The 23,891-nt window shown below is 44.6% G+C and overlaps 1 protein-coding gene across 1 annotated transcript in view; it reads left to right on the forward strand.

Moving 5' to 3' along the window:
* Positions 1 to 5,061: 5,061 nt before the first annotated feature.
* LOC115474561 overlaps positions 5,062 to 23,891 on the forward strand; it is a 55,083-nt gene continuing 36,253 nt past the window's right edge. Inside the window, exons 1-2 of the mRNA XM_030210077.1 lie at positions 5,062 to 5,213; positions 22,631 to 22,740. Of these exons, the coding sequence (XP_030065937.1) occupies positions 22,665 to 22,740 (76 nt within the window). The 5' untranslated portion in view covers positions 5,062 to 5,213; positions 22,631 to 22,664. The remainder of the gene's footprint in view (positions 5,214 to 22,630; positions 22,741 to 23,891) is intronic.

A 23,891-nucleotide genomic window follows, 5' to 3' on the forward strand; every position in this document is an offset into this window, starting at 1 on the left:
CTACACCTGTGCATAGGTGACCACAGGGAGGAATTGTTCTGTATGTCCTCCAGACATCCATGAAGCCCATCGTCCTAGAGTTGCCTTGGCTACAGAAACACAACCTGACATTAGACTAGGAGAGAGATGAAATCACCACCTAAAGTGATACTTGTGAAGAATGTTGCTTGGATTCCAAGACATCTGCTGTCACCCTAACCAGTGCATGCATTCTGGATGATCTGTCCCAGACCATTCGGGTTGTGGCCAAGCTCTTCCTCAAGCAGCAAGTAGAGACAAGTCAGGTGAACAAGGATGCCGCAGATCTTCTACTGGGAGGGAGGCTTCTTCAGAGAAAAACTTGTTTGCTCTTCGCATGCATGAGCCAGGTCATGGTGGATGATCTACCAAAGTAAACTCTCACACGTTCCTACTTCATGTCCGTGCCTGAAGAACTGGACCATGGGTTTATGGTCCAGGATATCCCTGATTCCAGGAGGGCCTATGGTTCCGAGGACAGCTCGTGGAAGTCCGCTGGTCTTGTTCATTTGCTCATGAGAAGGTTCTATCATCAGTCTCCCCAGACACTCAGCCCTAGATGGAGGAGAGGAGGCCCATTGAGGAGGTGTACTGTCACAGCTGCAGGGGCCATGCCGAGTGCCCCAACTTATCCTTGCTCCTGGGGGTTGGGTCCCACAGTTTTCATGGGCATGTGACAGACAGTTGGTCCTGGCCGGGCACTGGCTTGGCTGTCTCCAGCTTCAGCCTTGCCTCATTTGCCCTATCTGCACCTACCTTGCCTCCAGTTCCAGCCTTGCCTTGCCTGCCTTCCCTCCAGCTTCAGTCTGAGCTGCCTTGCCTGCTTCCATTCAAACCTGTCGTGCCAAGTTCCTTGTATGGTGCCTGTCCCGGGTGATTCAACTGCCACTAGCCGGTACTCTGGGGTGGCCCAAGGTCTCACCTTCCCTGTGCTTGTGACATAGACATTCACAATTGTATAACACTTGTTCCACCACACGTAACCACTGCATACATGTGCATTCCAGAGTGTATTGTAGAAAAGGATTTGTCAATAGATTCTTTTCAAAAATACTACCGAATTTTACACATCCTGACTTGGATGTCTCAGATCTGTTTTCTACATTCTATCTACCATGGGGCTGGGTATGAGCTCTTAACACTCTGCATTAACTAAAGCTTAGTGCGCGCTAACAGACATTACTTCATGCTAATTGTTGCACATCCTATTTTTATACCTGTGGGCCATATGGCACTTAATGCACACTAATGCCATGTAGTGCACGCTAAGCTTTAGTAAAAGGGCATATAAATGTTTTTTGACCTCTACATTAACTTGTATTAAAACCCAAATTAAACACCTAGGCACTCATTTTTTAAGCATATGGATGCCTCAGAATGCTGAAATGGCCTTGAAATGTCCAAATCCCAATTTTACAAAGGCAGCAGAATAGGGACGTCCAACATTACAGTATGTCCAAATAGCAAGGGAGCATGTTTTGGTTGGGACTAGGGCGGGCCTGAAATCTGAATATCCAACAGCAATTACCGAAGGGGAAGAAATGCCCATGTCTAAAAAGAAGGATGTCCTTATTTAGACTTATTTCAGGAATGCCTAGGTTACAGAAAGGTGCTCTGATTGAGCAGCTGAGCATTGGAGGGATTAAGGCGTGACACCTCTTATCCCCCAGTGGTTGCTGTCCCCCTGTCTCTCCCCTGAAAGTGAAACCAGAAGAGATAGCAGACTCTATGACAGCTTCAGGTATTGCAGGTGCTTTTAAGAGAGTAGGAAGGAAGTCTGAGGAATTGTCTAGTGATTGGTGCAGGAGACTATAAACCAAGAGACCCAGGTTCAAATCCCACTTCAACTTTTTTTTAAATATTGTGAGCCCTCAAGAAGCAGAAAAATACCTACTGTACCTAAATATAATAACCCACCCAGACACGTTCCTCTGGCTCAACTCCTCACCATGGGGAGGTCTCTCTCGTCCACACACACCTCTCCTCAGGGGCCAGGGGTTCACAAACAAATTTCATCTCTGCCTCATCCTTACAGCTCCACTGGGAGATTTACATGAGCTGGGCGTGGGAAGGAGCCAGATTTAATCTGATAGGCAGAGGGTACTCTTTTTCTGGGCACACTCTCTCCGAGAATTAGTCAACAGCTTCAGTTGCAAAAACTTTAATTTCCTTTACTAACAAACTTGGAAAAAACAGTTCATAAACGTCAACTTGGTTTGAACAATACAGGGTGGTTAATTCTCCTTCAGATGGTCAGCATAGCATAAAACAGTCAATAAGATTAGGGCATTTATGGTTCTCAGCTTCAATCTTATCTCCTCTGTTTACAAAACAGAAAGAGTACTTGGTGATTTTCCTTTCTTGATTAAACTCAGTCCACATGCATCTCTGCATACACAACTGTTGCAATTATCCAAAATAGTCCTTCAGTTCCTTTTCATACTCCTCTTATCATTTCCTGGGGAAGATGAAGTGGGGTAACTAGCCACGCCATGTCCCCTCAAAGCACTAGTCCTCTTTTCTTCCCTTCATTTTCCTGGTATCTTTCTCTTGTGGAATCATAAGAGGTAAATGTAGTAGAGGGGTGAGCCACACTGGTCTCACTTTGCCCATAGTCCACTCACATAATTATGTCTTAGCCTCTGTCCCATCCTGGATCAGGGTCTATCTGATTAGTTAGTGTAGGTCCTGCCAGAAATCAGGCACTTCCATTCTGACTTCTCCACCTGGGGTTTCTTTCCCTCAAGCACTTCTCTATTGTTCCCTTGCTGGGAATTCTGCTGCAGATCCCTTCTGCCTTGTGCAGAAGTCTACAACACCATGTTCACAAACTTCTTCTATTGTGACACCTGGGACTTTCCCCTTGGTTCTATGGGTCTCAGAGGAGGTGGGCTACCAAAGGACAGAATTTTCCTCATCATAGTTTTTTATTATTTCTCTGGCCCTGCCCCCAGGGGCTGGCCCTTACAATGATTATACCACATCGCTGTCAATAGCAGCTCTATTTCCTTAGTGATCACCCTGAAAATCCTTCCTCCCACCCTTTCAGCTTGGGCATTTTCATTGGGTGTGTTGGGGGGGGGGGGGGAATCATATATATAAGACACTTACAAGTCTGAAGGCTATTGAAATGGTACATATTCAGGTAAAGTAGGCATTTTTTCTGTTCCTGGAGGGCTCACAATTACAAAATAGATGAAACGCCCCCTTCCTGGAGCTTCCTCGGGTTCGGGGTCCGAGTGGGTGGGAGTCTCCTCGATGAGCAGACTTCTTCGGACCCTTTCACCTCACAGTTGATACGCGGTGCCTCCACCTGGGAAAAATAAGTGGTAAGTGAGTTCAAAGACCCTCTTCTCCTCCCAGGAACTCAGTCACTGCTCCAAATCTCCTGTGGGATGTAAGCTGGCAGTAGTTAGCATGGCCCTGAGAATTCTTGTCTCCCACGACACTTTCTAGGATTAATCACTCCACAGTCTGGTGATTTATATGAAAACAACTGGAACTTCTATTAACTTCCGCAACCAGCAGCTCAGACAGTTCAAACCAGTGAAATAGATAACAGTCCAATATAAACTGGATTTTATCAGAGTATTTACAAGAATGCAGGTCAGAAATATATACACTTTGTACAGTGCCACTCCTCGTCCATCCCTTCCAATTGACAATCCACCCCACACAGGCTGTGTGGATCCTGTGTACAGGTTCTGGACTCGGGTGTCCCAGCTCCCCTATGAGATGGAACTCTCCCCAGTTCCTATCTCCAGCTCCTGACGTGACTCCCCTGACTCACGCTCCAGAGCTCCTGACGGTCTCTGTCCATCTGGACTATGAATTGTCTCCTTTTCCCAAATCCACAGGTTGTCATTTCATAATCAGGGACTCCCCTTTACTCCACCCTGGTCTCTGGTAGGGGAATTTTGGACAGTCAAAAGGTCATGTGCAAGCACATGGTGATCATTTCACCTCCCAACATGTCACTCATCCCCTTTGTTGCACCATCCTGCTGCATTTTATTTCCTAACCCGTCCCCTAAGGCTGGGCTTGCTCCCCCACCCAGGGACCTCCAGGATACTCCCCTCAATGACCTTCTACCAGGGCTCTATTCTCTCAGTAACCCCATACAACAGGGGGTGCATAGAGTTAAAGTTGGATTTGAACCCTCTGCTCTGCACGGATGTCTGTGTGGCCATTTTCTAAGAATGCTGCTATGCAGATATCCATGCCCCTTGTTTTCCTTTGTTCAGCATTTGGACATTTCAGTTTGTAAAATGGATGTTCATGCTGGACGTTTCCTGCACATGGATGTCCATTTCATGTGTTTTGAAACAAGTACTACTACTACTACTACTATTTAGCATTTCTATAGCGCTACAAGGCATACGCAGCGCTGCACAAACATAGAAGAAAGGACAGTCCCTGCTCAAAGAGCTTACAATCTAATAGGGCTGTTCCTGTTCAAAAAATACCTGTGAGATGGACATCCACTTAGGACATTCTGACTTGGATGTCTTTTTCAAAATGCCCTTCCTAATATGATCTAGCAAATAGGCCTCTTTGTATGCTAAAGAGCCTAAATTGTTGCCATTTTTTTAGGAGAGGGGAGGGGGTTTGAGTTGGCATTGATTTTGTGATTTTTAACCAGGTAAGTCTTTTTTGTGTGATAATATATCACAGCTATGCACATCAGCCGCATGGTAAGAAAAAAGATGAAACAGCAGAGGTGCATTGGTAGGAAAGAATGTGGTTGAAAACAGAGATGTTAGAAGAGTATATGGAAGAATATGAAAGGGAAATTTTGCTGGATGGAACAGGACAAGAAACAAAAGGAGGTGGTAAGAGGAAAGCAGATAATTAACAAGGGATAAGTGAGAGGTGGAAGAGATAGAAGGGAGGAAATAGGAAACTTGCAAATGCTTATTTAGTTGTGACTCAGTGCCTTGAGTTATACAAATATTGCTTCATAATAGGAGAGGGAAGGGTTCAAATTTGAATAACTAAGCACTCATTCCACAAGAATCTCAAAGCTCCTATACTCTACTGGTGTCGATCACTCAGAGACTTTCAGTCTCAGAGATTCTTACTGTGAGAGTTTATTTCCAGCTATGGATTTTCTTTACGAAAACTGAGTGCCAGATCCTCAGTTCTTGCTTTTTCATAAGGCTTGAGAGACTTCCGTACCGTCCATACTGAAAAAGGTAAGGAAAACTTGTCTCAATAATAGACATAATAATTTGTATTTCTTTTATATTTTTAATGTTGCCTTTACTATGTACTTCTACACTACATACAAGAAAAGCATTCTTATGTAGAACTTCGAAGAAAGAGAAAAAAATAAAATAAAGCACCAACATCAGATGTGTAAATCAAATTAGGAAAACATTAACTCAACCAGTCTTCAAATCAGTCCACCAAGTTATTTTAGGGGTGAGGGGGATAAAAATACTGTTTTTTGGAAATATATAGTCAAAAACTTTTCAGAATAAACATAAGATGAACCTGGAGCTGCTGCAATCCTTGAAGACAGCTAAGTAACAACTTACTTTTCTGCATAATACAAACCCAAAGTAAACCTTTAAATGTGCCTCTAACTAGTTCAAAACATTGGTGTGAATGTTTTCTTGTCTTATGCATATTGTAGTTCCTTTTCTGTTTCCTTTTTTTTTTTTTCATTTATTAGATTGCAAACTGCCCAGTTCTGTGTGTCAGTATGAGCAGTATAGAAAGTATGAATAAATGTAAACTGTAAAGTCTTAAAGATATTTAGAAGCTGCAAATCCATTCAAATATTCATGAATATCTGTGTCATGAAAGTTTTATGGGGGCAAAGAAAGCATCTACATGTAAGTTTATTGATACTTTTTACCTAAAGACTTTGCGTCATTTTTTATCAAAACCCCACGCTGTTCCAAACAGCGCTCCAAAAATAGTCCTGGAACAGCGCGGGGCGTTATTAGACCTATGATCAGAGATAATTGCATGCAAATTTAAGCACGCAATTATCTCTGATCATGGGGTAGAAGTTCGGGAGAATTGTGCCTGAGCATGCGCTCAGCACAATCCTCCCGCACGTTGTTGACAGGTCTGGGCTGTCAAAAGCCCAAACCTGTCAACACAGGGGCTGGAGATCCATGGGACCACCAGGCCCCAACAACCCCTGCCCCAAGCAACGGGGGCTGGAGGTCTGGCAGACATCCGGTCCCCCCAACGATCCCCCCCCAGGTCAGGGAGGGCTGGAGATCCAGTGGGTCTCCAGCCCCCCCTAAGTCCCCCAGCAAAGGGTCCCTGGTGGCCTAGTGGGCGTCCAACCAACCTCCCCCCGCCAGTGACAGGGGGGCTGGAGGTCCGCTGGATCGCCAGACCCCCCCCCCCCCGACGATCCCCCCCCAGGTTCAGGGGGGGCTGGAGACCCATCAGGGAGGGCTGGAGATCCGGTGAGTCTCCAGCCCCCCCCTAGTCCCCCAGCAAGGGGTCCCTGGTGGTCCAGACCCCCCTACCTTGTGTGTTGGAGAGGGAGGGTAGCCTGCCTCCCTCCTCTTCCTGTGACGCCGCAAAATGGCGGTGCCCATCCCTGCCCAGTGTATCCTGGGATGTGCTGGGCGGGGCTATACACCATATAAGGAAGAAACTTATATGGTGTATAGCCCCGCCCAGCGCATCCCAGGATACACTGGGCAGGGATGGGCACCGCCATTTTGCGGCGTCACAGGAAGAGGAGGGAGGCAGGCTACCCTCCCTCCTCCAACACACAAGGTAGGGGGGTCTGGACCACCAGGGACCCCTTGCTGGGGGACTAGGGGGGGCTGGAGACCCACTGGATCTTCAGCCCTCCCTGAACCTAGGGGGGATTGTCGGGGGAGGACCGGAGGTTCAGCGGACCTCCAGCCCACCCCCTGTCGCTGGGGGGGGGGTTGGTTAGTCACCCACTAGGCCACCAGGGACCTTTTGCTGGGGGAGTTAGGGGGGCTGGAGACCCACCGATCTCCAGCCCTCCTTGAACCTGGGGGGGGACCGGGGGGTCCAGCGTACCTCCGGCCCCCCCTGTCACTGGCGGGGGGGGGGGGGGGTTTGGTTGGTCACCCACTAGGCCACCAGGACCTTTTGCTGGGAAGTTAGGGGGGGCTGGAGACCCACCAGATCTCCAGCCCTCCCTAAACCTGGGGGGGATCGTCGGGGGGACCGGACCTCCAGCCCCCTGTCGCTGGCAGGTTTGCTGTTGGAGTGAATTGGGGTCTGCTAGCATGCAAATGCATGCTGGACAGGGCTCACCATTCCTCCCCAATGATCTGCAAACCCTAACGCCAGCTTGGAGCTGGCATAGGGTTTGCAGCGGCCAGCGACCCAATCTTTGGCGCGCTGGCCGCTGATCATTGGGAATGAATATGTTTATCCCTGTTTAGCATGCATTTGCATGCTAGTTGAGTTCAGAGCCCTCGAACGTGTTAGCAAACTCCAGTGCTAGTATGGCGCTAACAGCCTCTAGCACCAGCGTTTGCTTCTGATCATCCCCCTGTGAGTCAGGCAAAGAATGCATATATGTACATCTGCCCTGCTATTTGTGCAGGTATTTTTCCTAGGGAAAGTTATGCACACACTTTTGTGGTTAATGGAATTAACTCCCTGTCTAAATCCTGGCTCTAGAAACAACTCTCAGATGTATGGGTAAACGTATGAATGCAGTAGAACAATACACATAAGTTTACCAGTTAATTGGAATGGGCAATTCTCAAGTCCCTATTTCTTTGCAAAACCCCATGTTTTGTGTGCAACTATGGCTTTCAGTAGTGCCCTCTGGAAAAGAAATTAAGATAATAGTTTGAAAGCAACACAGAATAATTTATGAGATCTTGGCTTTCTAATCCATTTTCAAACATAGGACCTTTGAAGCCACAAAGTTTTCATTTGTCCTTCTAACTCAATCAATCCCCCTCCCCCAATTCCCAGTTTCAGTCCCACTCCAGCCCCACCTCATTCTTTTACTGAGTTTAACTGTAGTGTAACTTGAAACTTAGTTAACTTTGTGCTCAAGTGACCTCTATGGTTTCTGTGTGCAGTGTAAGTGTACTCCTCTCCTCCTTCCTGTACACATTAATTGATTTGATTTGCCTTACTTTATTTTTGTCTATTAGATTGTAAGCTCTTTGAGCAGGGACTGTCTTTCTTCTATGTTTGTGCAGTGCTGCGTACGCCTGTAGCGCTATAGAAATGCTAATAGTAGTAGTAGTAGTAGTACTGTTTCTTTAGACCTCTGATGAAAGACTCACAGCTCTTAAAAACTGGTCACACATATCATTGGGTTATCACCCACATCTTGTTTGTTGATCTTTATTTCTACAAGTCTGTCGACAGTAAAAAAACAAACAAACCCAAAAACAACAACAAAACTATCTTAGTAAATCAGGCCATAATATTCTATTATTTATACTGGCTATGTAAATCAGCTTACTAGAAAATGCTGAATAAGTGATGAATAAGATCAGTTATTTCAGCCTTTTCTGGTTGCAGAAGTCAAGGTTCAGCCATGTAGAGAGGGTCTGAATTGATTTCTAAAGTCCTCAAATGAGTCTAAGTAAATAAACAATACTGTGCATTACAAATGTTGCAGTTAATGTCTAATTCAATAATGGCCCTGTATGCTTGAGGGTAATTGTGTAAGAGAGCACATAGTTCAAGAGGTTAAGATACTTATTCTTACCTTCTCCATGAAAAAGAATTTCCTGACATTATTCCTAAGTCTACCACCCCGCAGCCTTAATTCAAATCCTTAGTTTTACTGTTTCCCTTCTCTGAAAAATATTTGTTTCTATATTAATTCCTTTCAAGTATTTCAACGTCTGCATCATATCTCCCCTCTCCTCTAGGGTATACATATTCAGGTCCTCCAGGCTCCAGCTCTTCTCATACGTCTTTTGGCGTAAGACCCCTACCATTTTTGTTGCCTTCCTCTGGACTGCTTCAAGTCTTTTTTACGTCCTTAGTAAGATACAGCCTCTAATACTGAATACAGTACTCCAATTGGGGCTTCACCAATGACTTGTACAGGGGCATCAAGACCTCCTTTCTTCTGCTGGTTATGTCTCTCTCTATACAGCCTAGCATTCTTCTGGCTACAGCCACCACCTTGTCACACTGTTTCATTGCCTTCAGATCCTCAGATACTATCACCCCAAGGTCCTTCTCCCTTTCTGTGTATATCAGCCTCTCACCTCCTAGCACATATGGCTCCCTTGAATTTCTACTCCTTAAGTGCATCACTCTGCACTTCTTTGCATTGAATTTTAATTGCCAAACATTAGACCATTCTTCTAACTTTTGCCTCTAAATTGGCCCAGCACCAATCCTTGAGGCACTCCACTACTCACCTTTCCTTCCTTCGAGTGAATTCCATTAACCACCACCCTCTGGCATCTGTTTGTCAACCAGTTCACCACTTTGGGTCCTAACTTCAGCTTGTCAAGTTTATTCAAGAGCCTCCTAATGAGGAATCCTGTCAAAGGCTTTTGCTGAAATCTAAATAGATAACATCTAGCACATATCCCTGATCCAATTCTCTGGTCACCTGGTCAAAGAATTCATTCCGATTCATTTGGCATGATTTACCTTTGGTAAAACCATGTTGTCTCGGATCTTGTAAACTATTGGATTCCAGGAAATTCACTATGCTTTCCTTCAGCATTGCTTACATTACTTTTCCAATAACCGAAGTGAGGCTTAACCGACCTGTAGTTTCCAGCTTTTTTCTCTGTCACTACTTTGTGAAGAGGGACCACATCCACTCTTCTCCAATCCTATGGAACCTCTTCTGTCTCCAAAGAGTGGAGGAGGGCCTAGTGGTTAGGATGGTGGACTTTGGTCCTGAGGAATTGAGTTCAATTCCCACTTTAGGCACAGGCAGCTCCTTGTGATTGTGGGCAAGTCACTTAACCCTCCATTGCCCCATGTAAGCCACATTGAGCCTGTCCTGAGTGGGAAAGCATGGGATACAAAATGTAACTAAAATAAATTAAACAATATCCTGGGATGGATCCTATCCAGTCCCATGGCTTTGTCTACCTTCACATTTTCAAGTTCTTCATAAACACTTTCTTCCCTGAACGATGCTATTTTCACTCCATTCTCATATGTACCATTTGCCAGGCAATCATGGTCCTTCTCCAGGATTTTCTTCTGTGAACACAGAACAGAAGTACTTGTTTAGTATGTTTGCTTTTTCCTCATCATCCCCCACATCATGTTTCACAGTATCTTTCAGTCTCACAATTCCATTTTTAGCCTTCCTCCTTTCACTAATATACCTGAAAAAATTCTTGTCTCCCCTTTATTTTTTTCAACAACTTTCTTGGAGAACCATATCAGTTTCCTTTTTCTTTTGCTTTTATTTACTCTCCTCATGTAAAGGTCAGTAGCTATATTTATAGCTCCTTTCAGTCTGGACCACTGTCGTTCCACTTCTCGTATGTCCTCCCATCCCATTCCATCAGCTCTTTCTTCAGGTACCCCCCATTTACTAAAGTCAGCATGTTTGAAATCCAGGGCTTTGAGTTTGAGTGGCTGCCCTACATACCATTTGATAATCACTACTGCTCAGGTGGGCACCCCACTCAGAACATTAGACACACTTTCCCCATTTGTGAGTACCAGATCCAGTGTTGCTGCTTCCCTCTTGGGGTCTGTCACCATTTGTCTGAGCAGAGCACTTTGAAAGCATCCATGATCTCTCTACTTCTTTCTGATTCCACAGATGGAACTTTCCAATCTGCATCAGGCAGGTTGAAATCTTCCAGCAATAGCACCTCCCCTTTCTTTCCCAACTTTTGGATATTTGTAAACACATTTTTATCTAGTTGATTTGATCATGTTGGAGGTCTGTAGACAACACCCATGTCGACAGAGGTTCCATATTCTCTTTTCCAAGTGATCCATATCGCCTCTTCCTTTACCTAGGCTCCCAGCATGTCAGTCACTTTGATATTGTTTCTCACTTACAAAGCTACTTCTCTACCCTTTCCGACCATCTCTATCCTCCTAGATACATTATAGCCTGGCATGTTTGTATCCCATTCATGGGAATCACTGAAACCATGTCTCTGTGATAGCAACAATATCTGTTAATATCAAGGCTTGCAGATCATTAACTTTCTTGCTTAGACTATGAGCGTTTGTGGTCATGCTTTCCAGCTAGATTTCAGGGCAGTCTTATCTTCTGTTAATTTTTTTTGATTAGTCTCACTCCTACTATGTTGGTAACAAGTGATTGCTAACATTGTACTTTCTTACTACTGTTACATCTTGTCTTCTGCTGAGGTGACCACTGAAGTGACCTGCATCCATTTGCCATCCCCACCTTCTAGTTTAAATGCCTAGAAACATATTGTCTGGAATTTATCACCAAGGATTCTTTTGAGATGCAGCTCATCATTACAATATAGTCCTTGTTTTTGTTTTGGGTTTTTTTTCCCCCATGTATTACCCCGTCCTCCTATATACCAAAAAACCTTCTTGGTGACACTTGGCTTTGAACCACCTATTAAAGTTCTCAGTATTTTGTAAAAAATGTTCTTCCTTTCCAAAAGTAGGTAGTACTTCAGAAAAAAAAACTGCTGTTTGTACCAACACTTTTAACCCCTCCCCCAGCTCCTGAAATCTCTCTGCACTACAAGTAGGGTATGATTGGACAGGCCATTTGTTCCTAGATGGATAACAACATCAGTGTTAGACTTCTTAGTTTCTTATTTAATTATAGTTTTTCACATGCATAAGTCTGGGATAAAATAAGCTCTTTTATATATGTAAAACAGGTTTTATTCAAGGAACAAGTTATAAAAGTATCCCCATGGATAACAAAGCAGCATAATCATAAGAATATCACGGTGTTCTACTAAGACTTGACTTAGACGTCAATTTCAAGGAGTAGGATCCCAAAGGGTAAATCCATTCCTGAATTGTTCATATTGATTGTGTATTATATGAAAAAAATATTTGCTAATATTAATTTGATCTTTCTTGGTTTATCAGTTTGTGAGCTGTTATAGGCAAAAGCTGACTCATGTAAAATGATGACCATTGTATTACCAGTCTTGCTGAAACATTTTTTCCGCTATGTTTCGCTTATAATTTCAGTTAACCCTCCTAGTTCTACAGAGAGATTCCTACACCAAATAGATTTAATTCAACTAACCTTTTATTTCCTGCCCCAAATACGTATTCTGGAGATCATCCTTTAGCAAGAAGGGTAGGCTTCATTCCTACATAATTAGCTAGCATCTTCTGTGGCCATCTTCAAACCCAGGCAGTGAAATGAGTCCCGTGGGAGGCATGATGTGAAAGCTATGGATGTTTTTGCAAGGGGCATGCAGAAGAACAATATAGAGAACAATATTCAAAATATTTTGTCTAGGCATATCTGAGACCTGGACAAAGTTTGGCTTTTGAGATGACCACACAAAATGTATGTGGCTATGAAAATGCAATACCTGGTATGCTGATGGCATGGTATTAGGGCTGACTGGTTAAAGTTATCTTTGCTAAGTCTGGCCTCATGAATAGTTGAGCAAGATAACTTTAACCAGTTATATTCATGCAGAAACCTTAACTGGCTAATAGGCTTATTTTCGAAAGAGAAGGGTGCCTATCTTTCGACACAAATTGGAAGATGGGCGTCCTCCCACGGTTGCCCAAATCAGCATAATCGAAAGCTGATTTTGGGTGTCCTCAGCTGCTTTCCATTGCAGGGATGACCAAAGTTCACGGGAGCGTGTCGGAAGCATAGCGAAGGCGGGACTGGGGCGTGCTTAACACATGGGCGTCCTCGGCCGATAATGGAAAAAAGAAGGGCGTCTCTGATGAGCACTTGGCCGACTTTACTTGTTCCATTTTTTCTTGCGACCAAGACTCAAAAAGGTGCCCGAACTGACCAGATGACCACTGGAGGGAATCAAGGATGACCTCCCCTTACTCCCCCAGTGGTCACTAACCCCCTCCCACCCTAAAAAAAACTTTAAAAATATTTTTTGCCAGCCTCAAATGTCATATCCAGCTCCCTGACAGCAGTATGTAGGTCCCTGGAGCAGTTTTAGTGGGTACTGCAGTACACTTCAGCCAGGCAGACCCAGGCCCATCCCCCCCCCCACCTGTTACACTTGTGGTGGTAAATGTGAGCCCTTCAAAACCCACCAAAATCCACTGTACCCACATGTAGGTGCCCCCTTAATCCCTTAGGGCTATGGTAGTATTGTACAGTTGTGGGGAGTGGGTTTTGGGGTCTCAGCACCCCAAAGGGAGCTATGTAGCTGGGAGCAATTTGTGAAGTCCACTGCAGTGCCCCCTAGGGTGCCCGGTTGGTGTCCTGGCATGCCAGGGGGACCAGTGCACTACGAATTCTAGCTCCTCCCATGACCAAATGGCTTGGATTTGATCATTTCTGAGATGGGCGTCCTCGGTTTCCATTTTCGCCAAAAAACGGGGACGACCATCTCTAAGGACGACCATTTCTAAGGTCGACCTAAATGTGGAGATTTGGGCGTCCCCGGCCGTATTATCAAAACAAAAGATGGCCACCCATCTTGTTTTGATAATACAGGTTTCCCCCGCCCCTTTGCCGGGACATCCTGCGAGGACGGCCTCAGGAAAACTTGGGCACCCCGTTTGATTATGCCCCTCCACGACACCCTGAATATCCGGTTAAAAGTTACTAAAATAACACTGATGATGGCAGATAAAGACCAAAATGGCCCTTCCTTGTCTGCCCAGTAAGATGATTAAAATAAGAAAAACAGTAGGGACCTAGGTAGGTTTTGTGTTTCTCTTTTCTTTCAACAGGTGCAAAAACTCCTTAAACTGAAGTATGGCTAGGAAACATATGTCACCAAGTTGCTGCCCCCATTACAGCTTTTGTCTCTGTCTAGAAGGCAAGTGTGACACAGGGCAAGGGACTGGTTCCATGTTCAAGAAAGGAGTGGAAAAACTGAGAGAGAAGGTGGTGAGGCTGAGAGGCATCCATGAGAATGAGAAATATATTGAACTGCTGCTCGGCACAGAATGCAAGAAGAAATTGTGCTGATAATGGACACCTGGACACAGATTGGCACACCTGCAAAATCAATATCCTGACATTGTCTTTTCTCAAACAGAAGAACCAGTATGCAACCCTGGAAGTGGAGCAGGAGAGGACATCGCAGGAGCAGGACCACTAGGAAGTAAAGGGTAATGGTATTTGATGATTCATTTCTGAGGGGTACAGAGACATCTATATGCTGACCAGACATGAGGTTCAGGGAGGTATGTTGTCTGCTAGGTGCCAAGGTTAGAGAAGTTATAGAGAGTTTGCCAAGACTTATCAAGCCTACTGATAATTATCCTATACTCCTCATCCATGCTGTAAAGAATGATACCACTTGGTACCCCACTGAACATATCAAAAGTGACTTCATGGCTCTGGGAGAGATACTGATACTCCATGTTGAGGGCAAAGGCTCTAGCAGAGAAGCTTGCATACCGGAGATGAATGTATGGCTGTGTGGATGGTGTCATTGAGAGTGCTGGACCCTGGGATTATTTTCCAAGAGCTACTGAAAAGAGATGGTGTCTATCTATCAAAGAAGGAATGAAGTGTCTTTCTCAGTTGGCTAGTTAACCTGCTCAAGAGGACTTTAAACTTTGATTGTGGGGGATGAGTGAACAAAGTGTCCATGCAATTAAAATTCCTCAGGTGTGTAAAACATCAAATACCTCTATATTAAATAGGAAAAAGAGGCAATATCTGAAAAGCTGTGTACACTAATACCTGTAGTATGGGAAATAAGGTTCTGGATCTAGAGGCAGTGATGGAAGAGACTGAGTTAGATTTAGTAGTGGTCACAGAGATGTGGTTCACAGAGAGCCATGACTGTGATATAGTTATACTGTGCTATAATTTATTCAGGAAGGACAGGGTAAGAAGAACAGGAAGCGGGAAGTAGAGTGGTGTATGCTAAAGAGATTAAAGTAACAGAATTGCAGAACTTGGCACTGTGGGTTAATCTGGAAAAAGCAAATTTCTATTTACATTGCTATGATATACAGACCTCCATTACTGGCAGAAGAAGTAGACAAAGATGTGACTGAAGACATTTACAATATAGCTATGAAAGGGGAAGTGCTACAAGTGGGTGATTGGGCATCCCTGCTGCAGGATCATCTAGAGGTAAAGAAATCCTGGATTCTCTACAGATAGAACTCTTCCAGCAGTTGGTAATAGAAGTTACGTAGAACTGGCCACTACTGGAAGCAGGATACTGGGCTAGATGGACCATTGGTCTGACCCAGTATGGCTATTCTTATGTTCTTATATGGGATGGGGCCATCCTGCACCTGGTGCTTATAAATAAGGAGAGTGTTTCTGATGTCATAGTGGGTGATCATCTGGCATGTAGTGATCACCAGATGGTGTGGTTCAATATTAAAACACAAGTGGAGAGGGTTATTCAAAAGTGAATATTCTAAACTTCAAAAGAACTAACTTTGTCAAGATGGGAGCATAGGTTAAGGAATTGTTTATCTGGATGGGAATATCTGGGGGAAGTAGCAAAGCAGTGGGCAAAACTGAAAGGATCTACTTTAAAGGGCAACAAACCTTTTTTGTTAGAAAAGTAAAAAAAAAAAAGCAAGAAGAAAAGAAGTCTGCTTTGATTATCAAAAGTAGTAGCTGATAATGTAAGGAAAAAGAGGTTAGACTTCATAAATTACAAGAGAGCGCAGAAAGATGAAGACAGGAACAATAGCTAGAAAAGCTAAGAGAAGCTGGTAAAGAAGTCAGGAAAATAAAGATGCAAGTGGAAGAAAAATAGCCAATATAATAACATGGGGGGGACAAGGCTTGTATTAGATAATTAGTGATAGATGTGCAAAAGTGGCATTGTGAGGCTCAAGGTTAAAGGGTCACCATATGTAGAAGCTGATAAGGATGAAGCAGAATTGCTTAACAAATATTTATTTTCTGAGTTTACAGATGAAGGGCTAGAAGAAAGATTATACAAGACAAGTGCTAATAGGAATAGACATGTGGTAGACCATGAAAGATTTTCAAAAGACTGTGTTCATGAGGATCTGTGTAGACTACAAAGTGAAATGAAGTGATGGATCCAGATGGTATACATCTGAGGGTTTTGAAGGAACTTAAGGAAGTTCAGGTGGCTTTGCTGTCTGATATTTTCAATGGTTCTTTAGAGTCTGGAGTGTCCAGGAAAACTAGAGAAGGTTCCACTCCAGAAAATTAAGGAGGAGGCTGGGAACCATAGGCCAGTTAGTCTGACCTTTGTGATGAGGAAATTAATCTAAACACTTCTAAAAGAGAGGATAGTGAGGTTTCGGTATCCAATGGATTTCAAGACCCCGGTGCAACATGGTCTACATCCATCCTTCTCCAGTCCCATGGAACATCTCCTGTCTCCAAAGATCTATTAAACACATCCTTCAGAGGACCAACCAGGATATCTCTGAGTTCCCGTGGAGGGGCATAATTGAAAGGGACGTCCTCGTTTTGATTTGGACATCCTCGCAAAACGTCCCCATCCAGGGGCGGGGAAACCCGTATTTCCGAAACAAGATGGACGTCCATCTTTCATTTCAATAATACGGTCAGGGACGCTCAAATCCTGAAATTTGGTTGTCCTTACAGATGGTCGCCCCTAGACTTGGTCGTTTCTGATTTTCGGTGATAATGGAAACCAAGGACGTCCACCTCAGAAATGACCAAATGCAAGCCCTTTGGTCATGGGAGGAGCCAGCATTTGTAGTGCACTGGTCCCCCTGACATGCCAGGACACCAACTGGGCACCCTAGGGGGCGCTGCAGTGGACTTCCTAAATTGCTCCCAGGAACATAGCTCCCTTACCTTGTGTGCTGAGGCCCTCCCCTACAAAAAACCCAACCCACTCCCCACAACTGTACACCACTACCATAGCCCTTATGGGTGAAGGGGGGCACCTAGATGTGGGTACAGTGGGTTTGTGGTGGGTTTTAGAGGACTCGCTGTTTCCTCCACAAACGTAACAGCTAGGGAGGGGATGGGCCTGGGTCCGCCTGCCTGAAGTGCACTGCACCCACTAAAACTGCTCCAGGGATCTGCATACTGCTGTCATGAACCTGAGTATATCTGTTCTTCTAGTTTAAATATTTATCCCCAGTAATATATAATGAACCTGAGTATGACATCTGAGGTTGGCATAGAGGCTGGCAATCAATATTTGTAAAGATGTTTTTTGAGGGTGGGAGGGGGTTAGTGACCACTGGGGGAGTAAGGGGTGGTCATCCCCAATTCTCTCCGGTGGTCATTTCGGGCACCTTTTTGTACCTTGGTCATGAGAAAAACAGGACCAGGTAAAGTTGTCCAAGTGTTTGTCAGGGACGTCATTGTTTCTTTCGATTATGGGTCGAGGACGTCCTAGTGTTGGGCACGCCCAAGTCCCGCCTTCACTACGCCTCCGATACGCCTCCTTGATCTTTGGCCGTCCCTGTGACGGAAAGCAGTTGTGGACGTCCAAAATTGGCTTTCGATTTTACCAATTTGGACGACCCTGTGAGAAGGATGCCCATCTTCCTATTTACGTTGAAAGATGGGCGTCCTTCTCTTTCGAAAATGAGCCCATTAGTATCCAGCCCCATGCCTTTGTCCACTTTCAGTTTATGTAATTGTTTACATGTGAATAGTGAATTATCTGCTCCATTTCCACATGTACTTTTGCTGGCCATCTGTTGTCCTTATCCAGGATTTTCATCTGAAGAGACTGAACAGAAATATTTAGTTAGCAATTGTGCCTTTCTGCATCAATCTCCACATATTGAACACTGACAACTTTTAGTCTTACAATTCCAGCTCTAGACTTTATCTTTCCCTGACAAACCTCACCTTCTCATGTTACATCTCTATCAATCGTTATTCCATCCTTGTTTATGCTCTAATATCTTTCATTGCCTCTTTCAGCTTATCAGGTATAATTTTCTGTGTTCCACTTGTTGAGATTCTTTGTATTGTTTTCTTTTACCTCTTGCTTTTATTTATTTTTCTTACATAAAGATCTGTTGCCAATATTAGAACTTATTTTAATTTAGGTCACTGTTCTTCCACTTTCCTATTTCCTCATACCTTACCAGTTCCTCCTTCAGGTACTTTCCCATTTTGCCAAATTCAGCATTTTTGAAACTCATGACTGAGCTAGGTGTGTCCAGTTTCTTCCTGAGCATTTGTATCCAACCAAAGTGTCACAGACATTCTCTGAAAGAGGGTATCCAGGCAACGTAATTAGAAGAGCTTACCTACAAGCCAAATATTCACCAGAGCTTTTGCTTCAATATAAACAACATTCTGACAAAGAGAGGTTGGTGGCGGTTCTGCCTTTTTCACCTTTGAGTTCCTTGATCAATACATCCATTCACTCACACTGGAGAATACTGCAAGTGCATGAGTTTTTGAAACTCATCCAATATGTGCATACCATCTTGGCAAAACGATATGGGAACTGTTGACCTATATACGTTTGGATTATAGCACTGTTGTTTTTGACGCGCACCGAGGCCCCCTTTTACTGCAGCGGGTAAAAAATAGGTCTTATTTTTAAAGAAATGACTAACAGGTACACACAGTGGATCCAAAAAAGAGTCCTCTCTCATGTAATGTCTTCCCAAACAATGTCTTTATTAAAATCAATAAAAACCCGACACGAATCGTGTTTCGGCCACATCGGCCTGCATCAGGGGTTTATCAGCTTTGGTTGGAACAGATGAAACAGCTGAATTACAATGAAATTGTAAAGAACAAGGATGTCTTTGAGAGGCCCCGCAGCTTTTTTTTTTTCTCCAGGGTCCGTCCTCCTTTGACGCTACTTCCTGTTTCGTGCAATAAAGGGATGGGGACTGGGACGAAGACCGGGAAAGAAATGACTATGCAGCAAGTGAAGCACTTGCCACGCAGCCATTTCTGGGGGGAGCCCTTACTGCCACCCATTGAGGTGGCAGTAGGAGCTCCCGTGCTAACCCGACAGTAACTGGGCGGCGTGCGGCACTGCCTGATTACCACCGGATATGACGGCACATTAGAGATGGGAACTACCGCCGGGCTGCTGAAGTAGCCCAGTGGTACTTCCTTTTTAGCGAGCGGTAAGCCTGCGTTGGGCTTACCGCCGCTTTGTGAAAGGGACCCATAGCCATTTTCAAAACAGCAAAATGTCTATATGTTTTTTTAAAATGGCCACTTGCTAGATGTTTTTGTGCTCTGTGCGTTGGTCCATTTTCTAAAAAAAATGTCCAAGTGAAAAATGCACAAAACCAAGCCATTGGGATGTAGGAAAAGCCAGCATTCTTAATAGACTGGCCACACAGACTTCCCAGTAGAGCAGTGACGCGCGCCATGGGGTAACTGCATTGGACTTCACCTAAAAGCCCCCAGAAGCTTAGCTGAGATTGGGTGGCAGTATAGCGCTGCGTGAGTCTGGTAGCGCTTTGGAAATGTTGAGTAGTAGTAGTAGTAGTAGTAGTAGTAGAGCCGGTGGGGGGAGGCGGGGCTGGTGGTTGGGAGGTGGGGCTAGTGCTGGGCAGACTTATACGGTCTATGCCCTGACAATGGCAGATACAAATCAAGGTAAGGTATACACAAAACGTAGCACATATGAGTTTATCTTGTTGGGCAGACTGGATGGACCGTGCAGGTCTTTTTCTGCCGTCATCTACTATGTTACTATCAGGCTTATTTTTGAAAGTGATTGCCGGCCATCTTCCAACATAAATCGGGAGATGGCCGGCGATCTCTCAAAAGCGACCAAATCGGTATAATCGAAAGCGGCTTTTTTGACAGCATCGCTGCTTTCCTGTCGCCTCGCCGGCGAAAGTTCAAGGGGGCATGACGGCGGTGTAGCGAAGGCAAGACATGGGCAGGCATGGGCGTGGCTACCAGATGGCCGGCTTTCACGGATAATGGAAAAAAAGCTGCGTTCATCAGTATTTCACCGGGTTTACTTGGTCCTTTTATTTTCACGACCAAGCCTCAAAAAGGTGCCCCAACTGACCAGATGACCACCGGAAGGAATCGGGGATGACCTCCCCGTACTCCCTCAGTGGTCACCAACCCCCTTCCACACTAAAACAATAAAATTAAAACCTTTTTTTTGCCAGCCTGTATGGCAGCCTCAAATGCCGTACCCACCTCCATGACAGCAAAATGTGTTCTATCCTCTGACAGCCTTTCCCTGGTTGTGATGTGGCTCTCGGGTGAGTGTGACACCTTTTCTGTTAGGTGCACTGCAGAGTCACACCAGCAATGCATTGTGGTGGGTGTAGGGTAGTGGGTTGTACTCCCATGGTGCTTTCCCCCTGCTAACTGGGTCAGATTGTGTCCAGTTTTGTTTCCGGTAGTCCATGAGGTAGTGGCCATTTTTGTAAGCCAGTTTTAGATCCCTTTCATGTGTTACCCACATTAGAGAACTTAGTTATTACCTTGAATGTGGTTGAAAGAGGGCATTGTACACCATTCTGCCAGCTCTGACCTACTGCTAATCTCAGTACCAGGGAGACTGTTTGCCAGTGGGGCACAACCTCTGATCTGCAGTTATACTGTGAGTAACGTGCTTATTCAATAAAGGACTTTTCAAAGAGATTAGTCTTCAGGTGTCAACTGGTGTGCCAAGGTATACAGCAGCAACAAGTCCTAGAGGCCTGCATGTATGCAGGTCCCTGGAGCACTTTTCAGTGGGTACCGCAGTGCACTTAAGGCAGGCCGGACCCAGGCCCATCCCCCCTACCTGTAACACTTGTGCTGGTAAATGGGAGGAGCCCACCACAACCACTGTACCCACATGTAGTTGCCCCCTTCACCCCTAAGAGCTACAGTAGTGGTGTACATTTGTGGGTAGTGGGTTTTGGTGGGGGGATTGAGGGGCTCAGCACCCAAAGTAAGGGAGCTATGCATGTGGGAGCTTTTTCTGAAGTCCACCGCACTGAGCCCTAGGGTACCTAGTTGGTGTCCTGGCATGGAGGGGGACCAGTGCACTACAAAGCTGGCTCCCCCCACGACCAAATGCCTGGATATCGCGGGTTGGGAGATCGCTGGCATTTTTTTCCATTATTGCTGAAAAAACAAACCCGGCCATCTCAAACCCGACGAACTCTGGCATTTGGCTGGGCCTAAACCCGTATTATCGAAAAGAAAGATGGTGGCCATCTTTTTTTGATAATACTGTTTCCGGCCAGCTGTTGTAGCGCCGCCGCAAAATAGATCGCCGGTGATCTATTTCACCGGTGATGTTCGATTATTCCCCTCCACGTTACTATGTACACATCTCACCATTCCTCACTTATTGTATAGTGAGCATTGCAAAACCCACCAAAAACCTACTTTACCCAACTGCACACTACTACAATAGCCCTTATGCCTGCAGGTGTCACCTATATGTAGGTACAGTAGGTGTTTGGTGGGTTTTGGAGGGCTCACACTATCCACCACAAGTGTAACAGTTAGAGTAGATTTATGGGCCTGGGTCCTCTTCTCTATTGTGCACTGCATTGACCAATAGGCTACTCAGGGACCTGCTTGCTGCTTAAAAAATGACTGGCTATAGTATCTGAGGCTATCATAGAGGCTGGTATGTACTGTTTCTTTTACATCTTTGTGGGGTGGAAGGAGGTCAGTGACCACTGGGGGAGTAAGGGGGGGTCATTCCATTATTCCTCCAGTGGTCATCTGGTCATTTAGGGCACTTTTTTCTGGCTTAGTAGTTAAACAGATGTAGCTCAAAATATCTTAGTTTTAGTCATGGACGTTTTCGTTTGTTCCATTATGGCAGAAAAATGTCCAGGCCGTAGGAATGCCCAAATCCTGTCCCCTTTAGATCTGGATGTACTGCCGACCAAACTGCACACAAAAAACATTGGAAAATGGGTTTCAAAAATACCAATTCGGACGTTTTGGTGGAAAAAAACATCTAAAGGCTGCTCTATGCCACTTTTTAGAAGTTTTTCTCGCTCAAAAATGAGCCGGCAAAGTGTTCCATAAAGAAGGTCCCACATAGTTAAAAGCTCCTTTCCTCGTGTCAGCCAATTTCATTATTCTGTAACGAAGGAAGTTGTAACAGACAACGTGAGTATTATAGAATTCAGTGGTCAACATTGTTTTTTTTGCCACTGCTGGCATTTTCTCCAGATATTGAATATCCATTTTGGATGTCTGAAAATCAGCCGCGTGTATTGGATGAGCGGCAAAATGAAATTACTGGAAGAGCTTCGTGGGTAGCTATGCAGTAACGCCATTTTGGCACACATTGGGCGTGCGTAGATGCTTACACAGCTTAGTAAAAGGGACCCTCAGAAATTAAACTGAAAAGTGTCACTGGCTAGGTAAGTTCCTGGATAAAGTAAGACAGCAAAAGATCTATCCAAATTTTACCCAGGTAGTTATCCTGGTACTGGTTCAAATATAAACCGGTATCCGGAAAACTTCCTGTATATTGAATACCGATAGCCAGATTAAGCACGACAATGAATATCTGGGTCAAGAATTTAGCCAGTGGTGATCTTATGTGTGCCAATTTGTATATTGTAATATCTTGATAGGGCAAAAATCATTTACGTTCAGTTCTAACTTGTATTCCAGGTTTTGTTTTTGTAAAGTCAACAGTTTAAGCATCATGGCATCAAAGAAAGCAGCTAGACCCGCACAAGACTCATTAGGATTCCTGTCAATATCTACTGGGAGAATCACCGGTATGTATTATCACTGACATTGTATTATAAAGCATGATCTAATTTTAAGGCACCCATGCCTGTTGCGTGAGGTCAACAAATTGAACATATCCTTCATCTCAATAGCCGATCCTGTACTAGAGACTCAAGTCAACTTTCCAGAGCTTTTCGTGCCCCTTTAAATTTATTTTTGTTACATTTGTATCCCACGCTTTAATGATGGGGTGCTATACTTACAGAACCCAGGATGGAGGAAAATTCAGTTATCACTCATCAGCAACATATATTGGATGGTTTATAAGTGTATCTGTATGCCAGATTCTGTAGGGAACTGCTGCCTCCCTCAGTCTTTACAATGATTCAGGTAAATGGGAGGTGGATTTTTAAAATGAGCAGAACCTCAAAATAGAATTTTTTTTGTAGAGCACCACCTTTTTCACTATTATTAATGACAGTGAACAAACTGGGACATTCTTAAACTGGCCAAAAAGTCCAGAGAGTAAGAAGAGGCAGACAACCAAAACAAATTAAAAAAATTCAGTGAATAGCTTATTCTGAACAAATTTTACAGAGATACCTGCAGTTCCAACTTGTCTACCAAAAAAGCTAGGCACCCGCCTAGGGTGAGAAAATAGGGGGAAGGGGGCAGCACTGGCATGACAGTCATCCCATTACATCGTTGGTTCTCAAGCAGAGTGACCCAGAAGGTGTGTTGCAACAGGAGATTGCTTCCTCCTTCACCTGATGCATCTGGAATGCCTTTTGCAAGCAGGATAGTCAGAATGCTGACTGCAGCTGAGTGGGAACAGCATGAAGACAAGCCAGTTAACTACACAATCAATTGCTGACTGAGAACACACATCAGTGACAGGGACAGAGTTCTCTGTCCAAAGACCCATGAGGGAGACAGTGTGGAGGAGACCACGGAGGAAAGAAAAACAGCTTATCCTATGGTTGGATATTGTGGCCCCATTTTGCTTTCTGATTTCCTTTTTCCCTGACTGTACTTCTAAAACCCTGGCACAACTCACAGGATGCTGTACACTACACTGTCCCCTTTCTTCATACTGTTTCTCATGAGTTTATTAAGGGGCTTCTTTTGTTCCCATCCTCCTTCCCTCCTCTCAAGGAATTCCTCTCCCTACCGGACCTCTGTTGCTGTGGGCAGTAGC

This window comes from Microcaecilia unicolor, chromosome 7 (assembly GCF_901765095.1).
Source record: "Microcaecilia unicolor chromosome 7, aMicUni1.1, whole genome shotgun sequence".
NCBI lineage: Eukaryota > Metazoa > Chordata > Amphibia > Gymnophiona > Siphonopidae > Microcaecilia > Microcaecilia unicolor.